The 19,465-nt window shown below is 40.8% G+C and overlaps 1 protein-coding gene across 5 annotated transcripts in view; it reads right to left on the minus strand.

Moving 5' to 3' along the window:
* Positions 1-8,939: 8,939 nt before the first annotated feature.
* Positions 8,940-19,465, minus strand: part of LOC126259164 (uncharacterized) — a 36,785-nt gene continuing 26,259 nt past the window's right edge. For 3 of the 5 annotated variants that reach the window (XM_049955717.1, XM_049955719.1, XM_049955718.1), the window contains exons 4-6: positions 10,909-11,073; positions 9,878-10,813; positions 8,940-9,537 (exon numbers count right to left, since the gene is read on the minus strand). In XM_049955717.1, the coding sequence (XP_049811674.1) occupies positions 9,389-9,537; positions 9,878-10,813; positions 10,909-11,073 (1,250 nt within the window). In that variant the 3' untranslated portion in view covers positions 8,940-9,388. Of the gene's footprint in view, positions 9,538-9,877; positions 10,814-10,908; positions 11,074-15,310; positions 15,403-19,465 lie in introns of those variants that run through there. The other 2 variants (XM_049955721.1, XM_049955720.1) reach the window with 2 other exon arrangements.

Here is a 19,465-nt window from a genome sequence, read left to right on the forward strand (position 1 = left end):
TGAGAACACAGGGTCTGAGTTTCGCGCTGTTCGGTTTACTGTTTGGTCGCTACAGAAGTCAGCTGTTGTCAGTGCTACTGCTGACCTATACGAGATCTGTTCAAAAACTGTGTCCATAAAATTTCTTCAACGCTTACCTTTTACTTATTGTGCATGGTCTCCTTCAAAATACTCTCCTCCACAATTGATACACCGCTCACAACATCACTTACACTTCCGGAAGCATTCCTGGTACACCTCTATTGTGCATGGTCTGCTTCAAAATACTCTCCTCCACAATTGATACACCGCTCACATCACCACTTACACTTCCGGAAGCATTCTTGGTACACCTCTCGCTGGATCGTGCGAAACACCGCCTGCAAATTTTCTTGTATCTCACCTATCGTTGCAAATCTTTGTCCTTTGAAAGGGGTTTTCAACTTTGGAAATAAAAAAAACATCCGCAAGAGACAGGTCTGGAGAGTACGCAAGATGAAGCAGCACAGTGATTTTGCTTTTTGTGCAATAGTTACGCACCAACAGGGATGAATGTGTAGGTGCGCTATTGTGATGCAAGAGCCACCAATAGTCGAGAAACATTTCAGGCTGTTTCCTTTTCACATTTTCTTGCAGGCGGTGCAACATGTCCCGACAATACCACTGCCATGTGACATGGAATTCATAATGAACTAATCCTTCAAAGTCAAAGAAAACTATCAGCATGGCTTTGATATCTGACCTGATGGGCTTTTTTGGTCTTGGAAAATATTTCTGATCCATTGTGAAGATTGAATCTTGGTCTCAACTCAAAACTATAGACCCCATCTCATCATCAGCTATGATTCTCTTAAGGAACATCTTGTTCTCACTTGCACAGTCCAAAAGCTCTTCACAGATTGCCAGGTGAAGATCTTTCTGGTCTTGACTCATGAGCATGGGACGAACTTGGCGGCAACACAATGCATTCCAAGGTACAGTGTCAGGATTTCATGACATGATCCAACTGAAATGCCACATTGTGCCGCAATTTCTGGACAATCAGCCTTCGATTAGCATCACAGTTTCATTGACGTTCCTGATTTGTGCGTCATCGGTAGAAGTTGAAGGGCATCTTGAATGTGTGTCATCTGTAACTTCTATCCAGCCATTTTTATACTGTGTGAACCGTTCGTAACACCGAGTACCGCTTAAGCACTCATCACTGTGGGCTTCCTGCATCATTTGGTGTGTCTCTGCAAAAATTTTCTTGAGTTTCACACAAAATTTAATGCAGGCACGTTTCTCCACTAACTCTATCTCGAAATTCTCAAACTGTGTGACACAACATTCTACTCAGTACAAGACTGAACAATAACTAACAGACATACAACAATGAAACTTACGGCAGTTACACATTAGACACAGGCGTGTCAAGGGATGCCAACCACATTTCACTCCAATGCACCATTGGCAAGAAATTGAAAATGTTCCGGAATTTTTTGGACAGACCTCATATGAGCTAGTTCTGTGCATAATGCCTGCCACAGCAAACAGTCTTTAGGACTCGCCAAGTTGCTGGCACTGAATTACACTGTCTCCCAGCACATCTCAGCAGCCGCAAATGTCCTTTTCTCACCACTCTCAGAACTCTCGGCAGCAAAAAGTTGTGGCGACTAAACAGTACCAATACTGCCAAATTTGAATGCACTAAGCATGGTGGGAAATCAAGGACAGGGGACCTCGATAAACTGACTAAACCAGAGGTTGTAGAGAGTTTGAGGGAGAGCATAAGGGAACAATTGACAGGAACGGGGGAAAGAAATTCAGTAGAAGAAGAATGGGTAGCTCTGAGGGATGAAGTAGTGAAGGCAGTAGACGATCAAGTAGGTAAAAAGACAAGGGCTAGTAGAATCCTTGGGTAACAGAAGAAATATTGAATTTAATTGATGAAAGGAGAAAATATAAAAATGCAGTAAATGAAACAATCAAAAAGGAATACAAACGTCTCAAAAATGATGTCAACAGGAAGTGCAAAATGGCTAAGCAGGGATGGCTAGAGGACAAATGTAAGGATGTAGAGGCTTATCTCACTAGGGGTAAGACAGATACTGCCTACAGGAAAATTAAAGAGACCTCTGGAGAAAAGAGAACGACTTGTATGAATATCAAGAGCTCAGATGGAAACCCAGTTCTAAGCAAAGAAGGGAAAGCAGAAAGGTGGAAGGAGTATATAGAGGGTCTATACAAGGGCAATGTACTTGAGGACAATATTATGGAAATGGAAGAGGATGTAGATGAAGACGAAATGGGAGATATGATATTGCGTGAAGAGTTTGACAGAGCACTGAAAGACCTGAGTCGAAACAAGGCCCCGGGAGTAGACAACATTCCATTAGAACTACTGATGGCCTTAGGAGAGCCAGTCATGACAAAACCCTATCATCTGGTGAGCAAGATGTATGAGACAGGCGAAATACCCTCAGACTTCAAGAAGAATATAATAATTCCAATCCCAAAGAAAGCAGGTGTTGACAGATGTGAAAATTACCGAACTATCAGTTTAATAAGTCACAGCTGCAAAGTACTAACGCGAATTCTTTACAGATGAATGGAAAACCCGGTAGAAGCCGACCTCGGGGAAGATCAGTGTGGATTCTGTAGAAATGTTGGAATACGTGAGGCAATACTCACCTTACGCCTTATCTTAGAAGAAAGATTAAGGAAAGGCAAACCTACGTTTCCAGCATTTGTAGACTTAGAGAAAGCTTTTGACAATGTTGACTGGAATACTCTCTTTCAAATTTTAAAGGGGGCAGGGATAAAATACAGGGAGCGAAAGGCTATTTACAATTTGTACAGAAACCAGATGGCAATTATAAGAGTCTAGGGGCATAAAAGGGAAGCAGTGGTGGGGAAGGGAGTGAGACAGGGGTGTAGCCTCTCCCCAATGTTATTCAATCTGTATATTGAGCAAGCAGTAAAGGAAACAAAAGAAAAATTCGGAGTAGGTATTAAAATCCATGGAGAAGAAATAAAAACTTTGAGGTTTGAGGTTTGCAGATGACATTGTAGTTCTGTCAGAGACAGCAGAGGACTTGGAAGAGCAGTTGAACGGAATGGACTGTGTCTTGAAAGGAGGATATAAGATGAACATCAACAAAAGCAAAACAAGGATAATGGAATGTAGTCGAATTAAGTCGGGTGATGCTGAGGGGATTAGATTAGGAAATGAGACACTTAAAGTAGTAAAGGAGTTTTGCTATTTGGAGAGCAAAATAACTGATGATGGTCGAAGAAGAGAGGATATAAACTGTACACTGTCAATGGCAAGGAAAGCGTTTCTGAAGAAGAGGAATTTGTTAACATCGAGCATAGATTTAAGTGTCAGGAAGTCGTTTCTGAAAGTATTTGTATGGAGTGTAGCCATGTATGGAAGTGAAACATGGACGATAACTAGTTTGGACAAGAAGAGAATAGAAGCTTTCGAAATGTGGTGCTACAGAAGAATGCTGAAACTTACATGGGTAGACCACATAACTAATGAGGAGGTATTGAATAGAATAGGGGAGAAGAGTTTGTGGCTCAACTTGACAAGAATAAGGGACCGGTTGGTAGGGCATGTTCTGAGGCATCAAGGGATCACAAATTTAGCATTGGTGGGCAGCGAGGAGGGTAAAAATCGTAGAGGGAGACCAAGAGATGAATACACTAAGCAGATTCAGAAGGATGTAGGTTGCAGTAAGTACTGGAAGATGAAGAAGCTTGCACAGGATAGAGTAGCATGGAGAGCTGCATCAAACCAGTCTCAGGACTGAAGACCACAACAACAACAACAACAACAACAAGCAGGGTGGGAGAACATACATATGAGTTGTGTAAACATGTGTTTAATGTAGTTCGGTTTGAAACTCCCAAGAATGGACTACAATGTGAGAAAATGCGCTAATGACCAATTCCGCTGTAACTGAACAGTAGGTTTTCAAACTGTTAATATATTTTTTATTAAAAACATTTTCTTTAGATTTTGTGTGGGTCAGTAGACCTTCATTTTCACGAAACTCTTTATGTGTAGTAGCTCTTGCAGTCACTACAGCTTAACTTGTCAATTAATTAGCATGTCTTATGCATAAGATGGTGGACAGTGCAGTGCATCGTATTGAGAACGCTCTTGTGATGATCAGAAAAGTGGCAGAAGAAGGAGGACATATGAAGAAGGAAATGAAGAACGACTTACTAGAGGCGGTGAGTGAAATAAGAAAATGCTTAGAATCTTTGAAAAACGAAACAAAAGCAAATAAGGTGGAGAATAGGAATCCTACAAGAGAGGTTAGGAACATCCAACAAGAGGAGACGAGAGGGGGAGGAGACAGCTGCACTGGTGGACAAGTAGCGACATCTATTGGCGAAACACAGAAAACAGCGCATAGCAGACAGTGGACTGCTAGTCACTTAGCGACATCTATTGGCGAAACGCAGGAAACAGCACATAGCAGACAGAGACAGACGGAAGAGACACCTACAGGATCTGAGAAGAACTTCAACGGAGACATCAGTGTGGGTAATTTTCTGGAAAAAGCAAAAAAAGATGGAAATAAGACGGAAATGGGAGAACTGAGGCATAAAGTGGAGGAGGTAACTGATTTCCTAAAAAATCAACTAGGGATATTAATACAAGAGCAAATAAAGAAAACTCTAGAAAAGGAAAGCCACCTAGATGCAGAGAAAACCAAAACTGATGGAAACAACATACACACTAAATACAACAAAGTTAAACCAGAGGGAACGACAATATACAGAAATCCTCTGCTCCAGCAACAAAATCAGCTACAAGTCCAAATCAATGCACATGAGCAACATAATAAAACCCGAAATCAGGTTAATGAACTAGAGGAACCGACTTGGTAGGGAGGAGCTGGTACAGAAGAAACCAGAGTAATTATAAAACCATAATGGGTACAAAAAAAGACGAAGAAATGCAAGCAGCAGAAACAACAGCGTGGCTATACATCGGTAACTTAAAGAGAACCACCACAACTGCTACAGTAGTGAAATACCTTAACAAGAACGGAATACTGGGACAACTAGAATGTGAAGAACTGCACAACTGCACACACTGGGCGACAAAAAAGCTTTCAAAGTAGGTATTCCGTTTGAAAAGCTACAAATCACACAAGAATCAGAATTCTGGCCAGAAAACGTAAAAGTACGTCGATTTCGTTTCCCAAGACGATCAATGGAAGAGGGAGCAGAGCTCAACTAAACTAAGAAGAAAACCAGAAGAGCAAGAAATAAAAGCAGTCTTGTGGAATACAGAAGGAGTAAAAAGTGCTCTTAAACTAACACCAACAGACATTCTGCAAAACTTGGATCTTGCAATTCTAACAGAAACCTTCCTGATAGACAGCTGGCAACATAAAGATTTCTATAATTATCACCTAATGGCAAAGAAGGGAGAAAGAGGACGACCCATGGGAGGAATATCTATTCTACTGAAACCCTGGATGACGCCCACCAAAAAAATCATAAAACAAGAAAATAATATGCTAGTAGAAGCGGCAAACATAAATACAATTGCAGCCTATTTTAAACCGCACACAAATGCTGTAGAAATAATTGACGAAATAGTCACACTCATCAAACAATGCGACAGCAAACCCACCATTATTGCAGGCGATCTCAACTGCAGAATAGACACAGAAAACTATAAAACAAAACTAGTCATTGAAACCCTAGAAGAAGATGGTTTCACCCTACTTAACGATAGACAGATACCTACATACATATGCCACAATGGGAAAAGCACCATTGATATTGCATTGACAAGAGGAGACATAGAAGGAAGTGTTCAACCAATATGGCATGACTCCATTACTCCTATATGAAAGCACATTCCAATGAAGATAAAAATAAATATTGTCACGTCACCGCCAGCAAGAAAGACCCACCAAATCACATAAAGAAAAATTGATATAGAAAAATTAACAAACCAGCAAGAACAATTAACACAAATAGAAACTTTCATAGAGGAAGGAGACATTGAGAAAGCAACAGACCGAATAGAAGAACTCCTAAAAAATTCAGTGATACAAACAATCCCCAAAACAAGGACGGCCAAAAGATGGTTCGATGCTGAATGCTACAGCAAAAGGAACACTGTTCTAAGAACCCTCCACAGACTAAGAAACCAGTGTGACGAGGAAACATACAAACTGTACGCAGAAGAGAGGAGACTCTACAAAAAACTAATAGAAGAGAAGAAAAAAGAATACATAGAAAGAGAGGCAAAAAGAGAAGCACATGAAGCAGAGAAAGACCCATGCATAGCAGCAAGACCAAGAAAAATGGCTCATACACCAAATATAGACCTGAAGGAATGGGAAGACCACTTCAGTAAGATACTGAACAAACGAGGACTCAGAACACCCCCAAAGAAAGAGAAACAACAAACTAAGGAAAAAGACAATACATGGGAGCCCCTAAATGAAGAAGACGTGAAAGAAGTAATAAAAGCACTGAAGAACAAGAAAGCAGCAGGACCTGATTTTTTTTATATATATATATATATATATATATATATATATATATATATATATATATATATATATATATATATATATATATATAATGAACATATAAAAGATGCAAAAGAGGCCCTCCAACACATATGGACCAAACTGTTTAACAAATGCCTGGAACTTGGAAGAATTCCGACACAATGGAGACACTCGACAATAAAAGTTCTCTACAAAGGTAGAGGAGACCCAATGGACCCAAACAAGTACAGAGGCATAGCCCTGGAAAATACTCAATTCAAGATGTTTTCAAAGATAATAACACAAAAAATCCAAGCCTCTGTGGACAGTCATCTCCCAGAACGACAAATGGGTTCCAGATCTGGAAGATCAACACTTACGGCAGTCAGGCTTCTTCTAAACAACATCGACGAAGCGCTACAAAAGAAACAAATGTTCTACACAGTGTTCATAGACTTTACCAAAGCCTTTGACCTATTAGAAAGAGAGCTCATAATCCGAAAACTGGAAAACACAATGGGAGAAGATAGCGTATGGGCAAGAATAGTCAAGTCAATCCTCGAATACAACTTAATTACAATATCAGACAACCTCTCTTTTTTGAACCCCATTCTGCAATCGAACGGAGTTTTACAGGGTGACCCAATGAGCCCTTTGCTGTACATTCTTGCCACTGAAGAAGTACTCTGACTTGGAGAAAATAAAGAAGATGTGTATGTATATGCCTATGCTGACGACATAGCCGTAGGTTCAACAGACATACAGAAGCTGCAGAGAATCATTGAGAAAATAGACAGATGGTGCAATGAACACAAACTACATATAAACATAACAAAGACAGAAATGGTAATTTTCAGAAAAGGAGGCAAAAGACCCAAGAATGCGGAAATCAGTATCAGAGGACAAAAAATAAAAATCTCATCAGACTTTAAATACCTAGGAGTGACATTGCAAACAACAGCCAAATGAAACTTCCTGGCAGATTAAAACTGTGTGCCCAACCGAGACTCGAACTCGGGACCTTTGCTTTTCGCGGGCAAGTGCTCTACCACTTGCACTTGCCCGCGAAAGGCAAAGGTCCCGAGTTCGAGTCTCGGTCGGGCACACAGTTTTAATCTGCCAGGAAGTTTCATATCAGCGCACACTCCGCTGCAGAGTGAAAATCTCATTCTGGGAACAGCCAAATGCTTCACAAAACATACAACAGAATGTGCAGCCCAAGCAATAATAGCAATACAGGACATCAAAAACATCCGCCTACTCAATTTAGAAACAGCCATGATATTATTCAACACAAAAATCTTGCCAATCCTGGCCTATGGTAGGGAGGTTATATGGGACCATCTGACAGAAAAAAATCTAGAAACACTAGAAAAGGTAAAATCGACCTATCTAAAAAGAGCACTAGGTCTCTCAAAGACAACAAGATCTAGACTAGTGTACCTGCTAGCGAGAGAGACATTCCTAATTGAAGTCATCAGACTTCGATATATGATGCCACACACCAGAGCTTCCAGAAAGCAACTGAAGATCATGGAGGACAAACGAGAAAAAATATGGCCGGAGTTCTATGGCACCGAGGCAATGACGAACCGCTCATGGACAGCACCAAACTTCGAACAGCGACATGTCGTAACTAGACTTTCTATTCACGGCTTTCATCATCTAATCTGCAAAAACAAAACTTATCATGACCCAACCGCGACATGTGTATGTGAACTGTGTAACGAAGCCTGTGAACAATATCACATAGAACTGTGCAGTAAAAGAGTGAAATCGATAAATGAATATGCAAAAATGTAAAATGTAAATGTAAAATGTTAAGCAAAGTAACTGTATATGGCTATTTGGCTGCAATTTTATTAATAATTAGTTTGCAAACTCTCTGGAAAACAAGTTATGCGCTTTGCAGTATGCAGATTATGGGTTGTTCTTTATTCAACATATTATTACTTACATTTGGTATCTTTCACACAACCTAATCTCAATTTTACTCAATGGCAAGTTGAACAAAATGTGCAATTCTTGAAATAGCTTACCTGGGATATTTCAAAATAAAATCTTTAAAGATCACAATGGAGTTTTATAGTAAAGCATAATTTCTTAATACTTTGGAGCTTACATATAAATTGTACTCCGTATCAAGATTGTAGTAAGCTATTAAAGTACATTAAATTTGTTTCACTTATGGTACTCTTTCTTGCAGTTAATGATATGCCACTTCAAGTACCCAGATAAGTTCTGTATGAACTTGTTTTATTTCTATCATTACACAAAAATTACAAATAATTCATGAGAATAAATATTTATTACTCTGTTCATCATACTGACTAGAAACAAAATGAGAATTCATAAGAAATGGGCTCTGGAATGCTGACGAAAACACAAGTTGTTTTTAGCAAAGCACTGGGTTACTATTTATGGAACTGCCCCCCCCCCCCCCCCCGACACACACACACAGAAAAATCAGGCAATATGGTAAACAATGATGAATTAATGCAACAAGTACAGTGTTAGAAAATACACCTGTAACAAAAAACCATAATTAACATAATGATAATTTCTATGTACATACTATATAAAAAAATTACAAATATCTCCAGGTAACAACACAACATGACATATGAAAAGACTGTATTTTTAAGAAGTAATTTGCAGTTGCACAAAACTTTGTACATGCTGTTACAGTTTTTAAACATCTCACTGATCACTAACAATGTAAAAATATTGTTGCTCTCAATTATAATATCATAGTATGCAGGTTACCATGACAGTGTCTCATTTATTTTCGCAATGGGCACAGAAAAGCGAGACCCAAAAATACTATTCCAAAATGATTGCATATACAAAAGAATATCCATCATAATTACGTTCCATAAAATTAAACTAGTATGCTATCTTTTGGGCTTGATAACACTGGGAAGTGAGGTTTTTGTTTTGGAATTCAACTTCTTTTTGGCTAATTTTTGTTTAGCTTCTATCCTTTTCCTCTGAATTTCTTCTGGTGTGCATCTTAAAGGTGGTGAACTGGTAACTGCCTGAGCTAAAGAGAAAATACAATACATTCATTAATAAACATCAATGCAAGTTTTAAAAGAATTATTCATGCTGCCTCTGGAATGCATAACAAAACTGTTAGTTTAATAGCCATATCATGTGAGTGTAAGATATGGCATCTGAAAGTTAATAGGAAGGAAAATAGTTAATCACTTGCAATAACAATGACTACAGTGCAACAGGTCAGAGTTATAGTGTTCTTGGAGGTCTCGTCTTACTGACATCTTCAAACAAAAGTTTATTAAGTAGAACATACACACAAAATTGCTAGCTATAAGGAGCAATAAGTGGTTCTCAAATGTAACTGCATTGCTGAACATACTTACATTCAACTATTTCCAATACATTCACCAATTCAGTTTCATTTACTATGTCATCTTCTAAAGCTGCCGTTTCAAAAAATGCATCTCCGCTCTCAGATAAAAGAGTGCAATGGTTGTCCAATGAATTTTTGTTGGGTTTCCCTAATCTAGATTTTGTGTTTGGTCGTTCATTTATTGTTGGTTCTAACGTTTTTGAAGTTAAGCGACAAACATTAGACAAATTTCTTACATCATTCTGACGAGTTTTCACCTTAGTAACATCAGTTCGTTCTGTAGGACTGTCACACACACTTTTCTTCTTGCCACTGCCTTTTTTATTAATTTCTGTTGTTTTGTTCACATCACTACCTGCTGATGTGTCCAGAAAAGAATAATCTTCATCTACCAAAGTCTGAAGGGCACTTTCAAGAGAGTCATCATGGATTTCCTGATGAGTTAAAGATTCAGATAAGTTTTTCTTTGTTCTTGGGGACTTTCTAGAACCATAGCCTATAAATTGGCCATATTTGTAATATTTGGCAGATCCTGGCGTTCTCGATCTTCTTGGCTTAGGTGCTGGTGACAGTTCTGAACTGACATCCTTCTTTCCACTTGGTACCTTCACCATATTTGCAGCATGTTTGTTGGAAGCTGCTCTTTCATCTGGCTGAACCATATTTGACTTTCTAAAGATGTTACAGGGTGATAATGAAGCATTAGGCAGCTCAAAATTTTTATGTTTCAATTCATTTATCGTCTCTTCCACTTTCTGGGTGCATTGTAGGATGACATCATCATCATCATCATTTTCTAGCAACATGCCAAAATCATCTTTTACCAGTAAAGTGCATGAAACTGTCTCTTGCCTGTTAACAGTATCACGGTTTGGTGATGTACTATGAAGAACACTCTCTCCATCACACAAACTGTCTTCCTCTTCCTTCTCTTCAGAGAGCACATCTGGAAAAAGAGCAAAATATACAAACAATGTTGCATGTTTCATACTCCTCTGAAATCAATGCAGAAATTCAGCAAACAATAGAAATAATTCTTACTTTCACTGTATTTGTACTGTTCAGAGAGATCCAGTAATTTTGTCAAAAATGAAGGAGACGCTGCTCCTGGCAACTTCCTTGTTGGTTTACTGGTGACAGGTTTCTTTGTTGGGAGACACTTTCCTTGTGGTGGTGTAATTAAATCAATTATCCTGGAATTCTGTTCTGGGGAAAAAATCAAGACAGAATAACAATGTTTGTGCTGAATAAAGTAACTTATATGCCATCAGCTTCTGCATTTGAGAATGAAATTCTTACAGCAATGCCTATAATTTTCGGGTTTGTCACTAAGGTAGATAATGATCTAATCAATTTAAAAAGGATAAGGACTACATATACAATTGGTTTAATCAATGTCAAACAATAATGGAAGTGCCTGGATGGAAAAATAAGTAAAATAAGGAAAAGACTACCACTCACCCGTAGTGAAACAAAGTGTGATGCACAGAAACTGTTAACTGAAAATGTATTCACACTATCTTTCGAGCTCTTGTTCTTTCTGTGATGAAGTACACCCATTCAAACACACAGAACCCAAACAAACACTCTCATGGTCACTTATCAGTTGTTCTGTTATGGTGAGTGACTGTAAGTAAGTTGTATGCACAATAACATCAGTTGCCCTTATGTGTCTGCCTGTTCAGGTAAGCATAGCTCTTGATGTGTTCCCTGATCTCCCCCTCCCAAGTTGTCCGAATGCCTGATATATCTGCATGTGCAGCGTTGCTGCCAAGCAGTGCATACAGAGAGGAATGGTTAGCAGCACACATCCATGCATCGTGCTACTGAAGTAGCTGTATTGACCGCAGCCAGCAGTTCTGTACAGTGTAGTGTACGAATGTTTCAGGTGTATGTTGTGTTGCGAATGTTCAACTTTGTGCTGTCAAATTAGTTCTGCACTGGCTGCCAGGTGCACTGTGTTTAGTCTATTAACTCCGTGCTGTTTACTCCTAGTTTACAGCAATTTATATGTTCATGTTTATTCTATGTTCACCTGTCACTGTGCATAGTTCTTAATAACCAATCACCAGGCATCTCATTTGTTTTCTGAGTCTTGTCTTGAAGTATACTGTGTCTAAAAGTTGTTCTGTATTACTCGACCTATAAACAAATAAAGTTCTCATCATCCCACAAAGGAGATATCATTTGTGCATTATTTATTGTAAACTAAGCAGGCTAATTGGTTGGATGGACAAGTACTCAGCCCTATGGTCTAACAGCTACACATTATACAATGTGTACATTATGCAACAAATAGTGTAGAAGTATGGATTAAACACAATGAAGATTGTATAAGCATTGTATTCATTACAGCAAATATTTTCCTTAATTTGCTGTAATAGTCTTCATATCAGTGAGTGGGTTGTACTATACACTTTCTAAAGCAGCCCAAGTTCTTCTTTAGAGTTCACTTTATCCCCACACCAAGTTTCATCGAAAATGGTTCATGGGTTAGTAATGAAAAAGTAACAGAGCTAATTTTGTAGTTATAATATCAGTATGGATAAAAATTTCAATTATGATATCTTTTATTTCTGTGATCTGATTTTGACAAAATAAAGCCAATATGGGTGCCCCAAGCGATGCTCAAGTTATCTGTGAAAACTGTTTGAAAATTCGTCTAATAGATTTGGAGAAGCATGTTCAAACATACGCAACAGTTCTACAGATTTCAAAAATGTATGGAAACGATAAATTGCTACTTACAGTAAAGACGAAATGTTAAGTTGCAGACACGTATAACTAAAAGGCACTTACACGTTAGCTTTTGTCCATAGTCTTCATCAGGAAAAGAAAGTGACTAACACACACATTCACTGACTGGTGCACACACACAACTGTCAGCTCCGCTAGCTTGGACCAGAATGCAATTACAACATGGCATAGAAGTGTGTGGTTGGGAGGAGAGAAGAGTGCTGTCCTGCGGAGTGTGCAGCGATCAGAGTGGCAACAGGTGCAGGGTCAGGAGGCTGTGGGGCAGGGAGGTTGGGATGGGGAACGGAGCAAAAAAAAGAGAGAAGCAGGAAGGATGTGGGTGCATTCGCAGAGGGCAGGACACAAAGGGGATGGGAGATGAGAATAGGGAGAAGGTACAGCCTGGCCACATGGGAAGGGTGTATCTGCAGCGACAAGAACTCCCTAGTCCAGTATTCAGAGGGTCTCACCAAGGCCTTCACATGCAGGCACCAGCCATCAGACCTGGTCTGCAAGAACATCTCCTGTGGTATTTTTCCTGATGTGTTCAATTCTCATACAACCCCCCAAGAACTATCCACAAAGGAGTGCTGCCCTTCATGATCCAATATTGCCCCGGACTGGAACAACTGAATCACATCCTTTGCCAGGGCTTTGATTACTTATCATCATGCCCTGAAATGAGGGACATCCTACCCAAGATCCTTTCCACCCCTCCTAAAACGGTACTCCTTTGTCCACCCAACCTCCGCAACACCCTAGCCCATCCCTATGCCACACTCAATCCCAACCCCAACCTCTCGCCACAAGAATCATATCCCTGAGGAAGACACAGGTGCAAGACGTGCCAAATCCACCACTTCATATTCCAGTCCTGTCATGGTCATCTCCTACCCCATCAGAGGCTGGGACAGGAGCTATTCAGCCAAAATTATCCTGGCCTTAACCTACAGTAACATACTGTCCCCACACTCTCCACCTAACGTTTTCCACCCCTCTGTCCTATCATCTCATTCCTGTTTTCATCTCCCATTCTCTTTGGTTGCCACCCTTTGTCAACGCACTTGCCCATCTTTCCCCGCTCCTCTCCTTTTTTGTTCTGCTCCCCCTCCCCCGTCCCCACCTCCCTGCCCCACAGCTTCCCGACGTTGCACTTGTTGGCAGTCTAGTCTCTGCCAGACAGCACTCTTCTCTTCCCCCACACATACACTACAGTCCCTTCCCCTTTCCTGGCCCCTGCAGACTGCTATTCCATAATGTGACAACTGCATTCTGGTCCAGAGATGACAGTCATGTGTGCATGAGTTGTGCTTGCCTCTGTGCTTGGAAGTGTGTGTGTGTGTTTCTCTTTTTCTTTCTTCTCCTGTGGCTGTAAGCTAAAGTGTACGTTTCTTTTAATTGTGCCTCACTGTATATTAATGTGTCATCTTTACAGTAAGTAGCAATCTATCTTATTGGGGAAGGCAGTACACGATCTCAATGGGAAGGAATGATGTGGAAAGAAGAGAGATGGGAAAAGTTCTGGTGAGGCAGTGGGAAACAGATTAGTGGGAGATTATGCCAGGGGGCTGGAAAAGTGCAAGTGTCTCTGAACTATGCAAGTGGGAATTCTCTTTCCAGCATATCCTGCACTCTTGCCTTGCCCCTGGGCTAAACCTCTGCTAACCTGTTTCACATTGCCTCTCTTACTTTTCCCTTATCTCTTCTGTCCAACCACGCCTTCCCTGTCCAGCTTGTATACTGCCTTCCGCAACCAATCTCCCACTCCCCTCATGGGGGTAGTCTCTCTCTCTCTCTCTCTCTCTCTCTCTCTCTCTCTCTCTCTCTCTCCTCCCCCACCTCCAGCCTCTCCCCTTTCTCCATTCCTCTCCCTTTTGTCCCTCTTCATCTCCACCTTCCTCTCCATTTCCCTCCCCCACCCCTTCCGCACTCTCTCACCTTACTGTGGAGTCATCTGTCGAAAGACCTGCCTCACATTATTATCCCACTACCACCCCCTTGCCTTGTGTGGCCTTGCCTGCCCCCTTCCCCACCTCCACCTAACCATCAAGTACTCTCAGTAATCAGTCTCACTCACTGTGACTGCTGGAGTGTGCGTTTGGTGTCTGTGTTGTTGCATGTGGGGGGGAGGAAGCAGAGTTCAAAAGCTAGTGTGATTACTGTTCTCTGTTACATGTTCCTGTGCACCAAGCATTGCTTTACTACAGGTGGATGGTAGACTTTCCCTCATTTTATGTATTTAACTAATGTTATATACAGAGTGATTAAAACTAAAGTTCCACTTTCAAAATCCTGCATAAAAAGAACCACTCCTCAGAAAGACATCAAATTTGAATGGAATATTATCAAAGATAAGGGAAACATTAATGGAAATTATGATGAAGCTCTTTTAGAAGAACGGTGACTGTGTGCCATTAGCTCTGCAGAAGTTCTGGACACTCAAGGATATGATAAAGGTGTTTTTCCCACGTCTGCTGAGGGTCTGGAGAAAATGATTACAGCATTTGAAATGCCAGGTTCTTTAGAAGTGCAATGTGGCAGAGGGAGAACAACTGATATGATGTCTGTAGATGATGTGGACACAGCCTTGTAGGAGGGGTCAAGTGTTAGTGTACAAACATGAACACTACTTCAGACATGCCTGTGAGTGTGGTGCATAAAAATTCTAAGAAACATCCTGCACTGCAATCCATACAAAATTACTCACGTTCAGGAGTTGCTTCTTGCTGACATACCCGTAAGACAAACATTTTCTTTAGAATTTCTTGGTTGCATGGAAGTGGACAATGAATATGCCAAAGAACATGCTGTGGACAGACAAAAAGTTCATTTGCATCTACAAGGCCATGTTAATACACATAATTGCAGCATACGGGTAATGGAAAATCTGCTCACACATAAAACAGTACCGCTTCTTCTTCAAAGGTAACTGTGTGGTGCTAGTTGATGGCACTGTTTATTGTAGGGCCATATTTTTTTGAGCAGTTGATTCCTGCAAGTCCTGCTACCTGTACCGTCACTGGTAAATGCTACACTCATGCTCATAAATTAAGGATAATTGCAGAATGTGGTGCCACACAACGTGGCACTACACAAAACTTGGGCTAATAGTGTAGGCACATAGAGAACACACCCGACACATATCTTTAAGTCCACGGTATTGGTGATAAGTTGAGATAACCATCCTGAAACACATGTGCTACAAAACGCCACTGTTTCCTGTGCATGTATCCTGACATCAATACGGGATATGATTATCATGCACAAGTACACAGGCCGCACAACGGGTTGGCATACTCTGGATCAGGTGGTCGAGCAGCTGCTGCGGTATAGCCTCCCATTCTTGCACCAGTGCCTGTCGGAGCTCCTGAAGTGTCATAGGGGTTTGAAGACATGCAGTGATACGTCAACCGAGAGCATCCCAGACATGCTTGATGGGGTTTAGGTCTGGAGAACAGGCAGGCCACTCCATTCACCTGATATCTTCTGTCTCAAGATACTCCTCCACGATGGCAGCTCGTTGGGGCTGTGCGTTATCAAGCATCAGGAGGAAGGTGGGACCCACTGCACCCCTGAAAAGGCGGACATACTGATGCAAAATGATGTCCCGATAAACCTAACCTGTTACAGTTCCTCTGTCAATGACATGCAGGGATGTACGTGCACCAAACATAATCCCAACCCACACCATCAAACCACGACCTCCATACAGGTCCCTTTTAAGGTCATTAAGGGGTTGGTATCTGGTTCCTGGTTGATGACAGATGAAGCCCTGGCGGGAATCACTGTTTAACTATATATTGACTTGTCCATAAACATAACCTGGGACCACTGTTCCAATGACCATGTACTGTGTTCTTGACACCAGGCTTTACGGGCTCTCCTGTGACCTGGGGTCAGTAGAATGCACCTTGCAGGTCTCGAGGTGAATAAACCATGTCTGTTCAGTCATCTGTAGACTATGTGTCTGGAGACAACTGTTCCAGTGGCTGAGATAAGGTCCCAAGCAAGGCTACCTGCAGTACTCCATGGCCATCTGCGGGCACTGATGGTGAGATATCGGTCTTCTTGTGGTGTTTTATACTGTGGGCGTCCCATACTGTAGTGCCTGCACATGTTTCCTGTCTGCTGGAATTGTTGCTATAATCTTAAGATCACACTTTGTGGCATACAGAGGGCCCATGCTACGACCTGCCGAGTTTGACCAGCCTCCAATCGTCCTAGTATTCTACCCCTCATAATGTCATCAATATGTGTTCTTTGAGTCATTTTCAATACACAGTCACCATTAGCACATCTGAAAATGTCTGCACACTTACTTTCTGCACCGTACTCTGACATGCACCACCAACACACCTCTGCATATATGGACTGCTGCCTGTGCCACCGTGCGATGACTGCAGGTCAAATGCACCCCAAGGTCATACCCAGAGGTGATTTAATCCTGCAAACCACCCACCAGAGTGTAGTTTCACCATGTATCAGCATTATCCTTAATTTATGAGCATGAGTGTATTAGAGTCTTTTGTGCACCAGTATGACTCCAACCCTTCAACAGCATCAATGTGTGGGTAGGATCATTTTTATGAATATTGCACTTCTCTGCACATTGCACAGCCAGTGAAGCAGCTGCTGTAGAAAAATCCTGGAAATGCTAAGATTATCAGTCGTCATTTCCCTACAGATTGGTTGTCCAGATCACCTAATCTGACACCCTGTGACTTCTGGCTCTGGGGTATCCGAAAGATGCTGTGTTCAGTGCTGCGATTACAAGTGTAGCTGAACTGAAGGAGCATGCTATGCAGTGTATTCTGAACAGGACCCCTGAGAAACTCTGATCTGTTATGAAACATGCTGTTTTTCCAATTTCAACTTGTGGCAGAAAATAGTGGACGGCATACTGAACATCTCTTGTGCCAGCCTCACAAGAATTAAAAATACATGCTGTTGCTTTTTATGCAGTTTCTGGTCTCAGGACAACTAAGCTGCTCAATGGAACAAAATGGTAAGTGCCAAAATAAGAGTTTGGGGATACAGAGGATAGAAGATTGCAACTGATCCAAAAATCTGAATACTTTTATTCTAACATTCTTTTAGTTCTGTGTGGCTTTTAACACCTACTTTCTTCCATACATACATAAAAAGGACATGATACAGACTGCAAAACATACAGAAATAAACACATTACTGAAGTGGAGATACCACTATGTTACCCAAATCGCTTAAGCAAACAACAAAACGTAATGACCGATAGTTATACGAGAACCATTACACAAAGGTACAACTCCATAATTCGTTGCTAAAAATTACTTAATCAGTCATAACTCTCATCACTAATGTTTACACTGTCCAATTGTGTTGGTTTTAGTGACAAGAAAATTCCATGATGAACAGGAGGGTTGTAATCTAAGAGGGACAGGACATCAGTAGCTTTCTTCTTTTCAATGAGTCTTGTTGGTTGGTTGGTTGGTTTTGGGGAAGGAGACCAGACAGCGTGGTCATCGGTCTCATCGGATTAGGGAAGGATGGGGAAGGAAGTCGGCCGTGCCCTTTCAGAGGAACCATCCCGGCATTTGCCTGGAGTGATTTAGGGAAATCACGGAAAACCTAAATCAGGATGGCCGGACGCAGGATTGAACCGTCGTCCTCCCGAATGCGAGTCCAGTGTCTAACAATGAGTCTTGTTCTGTCTTATTTTAATCAAAGAGTAAGGACTGGGCTTTGCCTCCCATGTTTCCTGAAACTTACTTCATGCCGTATGTCATGATAGAATGTGTCACTGATGAATATGGTTGATGGGTTATTCAGCGGTCACCTTCCACGTGCATACGTTCCTTAGGTTGACAGCCAGACTATCAAAACTTTACTTTCTGAAGACATCTTCCTTCAAATGTCTTATCTGAAATGAATGCTCCCTTCTCATGCTACAAATAGCAAACTGATTCCTCTTGGATGATTTCTGGATGATATCAGACGACTCTTCTGGGCTGTACACATCTTGTACTTGCTGGTGCATGAATTGTTGCAAAATCTCTATCAGAAAGCAACATCACGTGACTGCAAACACAAAATGGTGCTCAATTACTTGAAATCATCCAGATGATATTATAAACTGCCAGAATGGAACTATGTTCCAATTCTGATTTTGGCCACAGCAGTTGTCAGAAACTGAGATGACAGTCTTTCCTTTTAGATTATTTTTGATTATTGCCATTATTATCATCATCATTATTGTTGTTGTATTATTATTACTTGCAAAAATATAAATGAAAGAATATGCGTATAAACACCATGAAGCATTAAACAGCGGCCATTCAGTTATAAGACACTTCTAAAGAAACAAGAGATTACTGCATAGCAGAGGGCTACAGGTAGAGAGATGCTTAATGAAATGTGTTTGGCTGTCAATGTCTTCAATGACTACTGCAGCAGAACATTGTCAAGGGATCTTTCACAGAACCCAAAGAAATTTTGGTCACATGAAAAGGCTGTTAGTGGCACCAAAATTAGTGTCCAGTCCCCACTGAATGAGACAGGAACTGAAATCGAGGGTAGCAAAGCAAAAACTGAAATGCTTAACTCCATTTCAAATGTTCCTTTACAAAGTAAAACCCAGTAAAATTGCCCAAATTTAATCTTTGTACCACCAAAAAGATGAGTGAATCATGTATTCGTGTCAGTAATGTTAAGAAACAGTTGAAATCTTTGAAATTGAACACAGCTCCGGGGCCCGATGGAATCCCTGTGAGATTCTATATTGAATTTGTGGCCGAGTTAGCCTCTCTTCCAATTATAATCTATTGTAGATCCCTCAAACAAAAAAAGTGCCCAGTTTTTGGAAAAAGGCACAGGTCACATCCGT

Source organism: Schistocerca nitens, chromosome 5, assembly GCF_023898315.1.
Source record: "Schistocerca nitens isolate TAMUIC-IGC-003100 chromosome 5, iqSchNite1.1, whole genome shotgun sequence".
Classification (NCBI taxonomy): Eukaryota; Metazoa; Arthropoda; class Insecta; order Orthoptera; family Acrididae; genus Schistocerca; species Schistocerca nitens.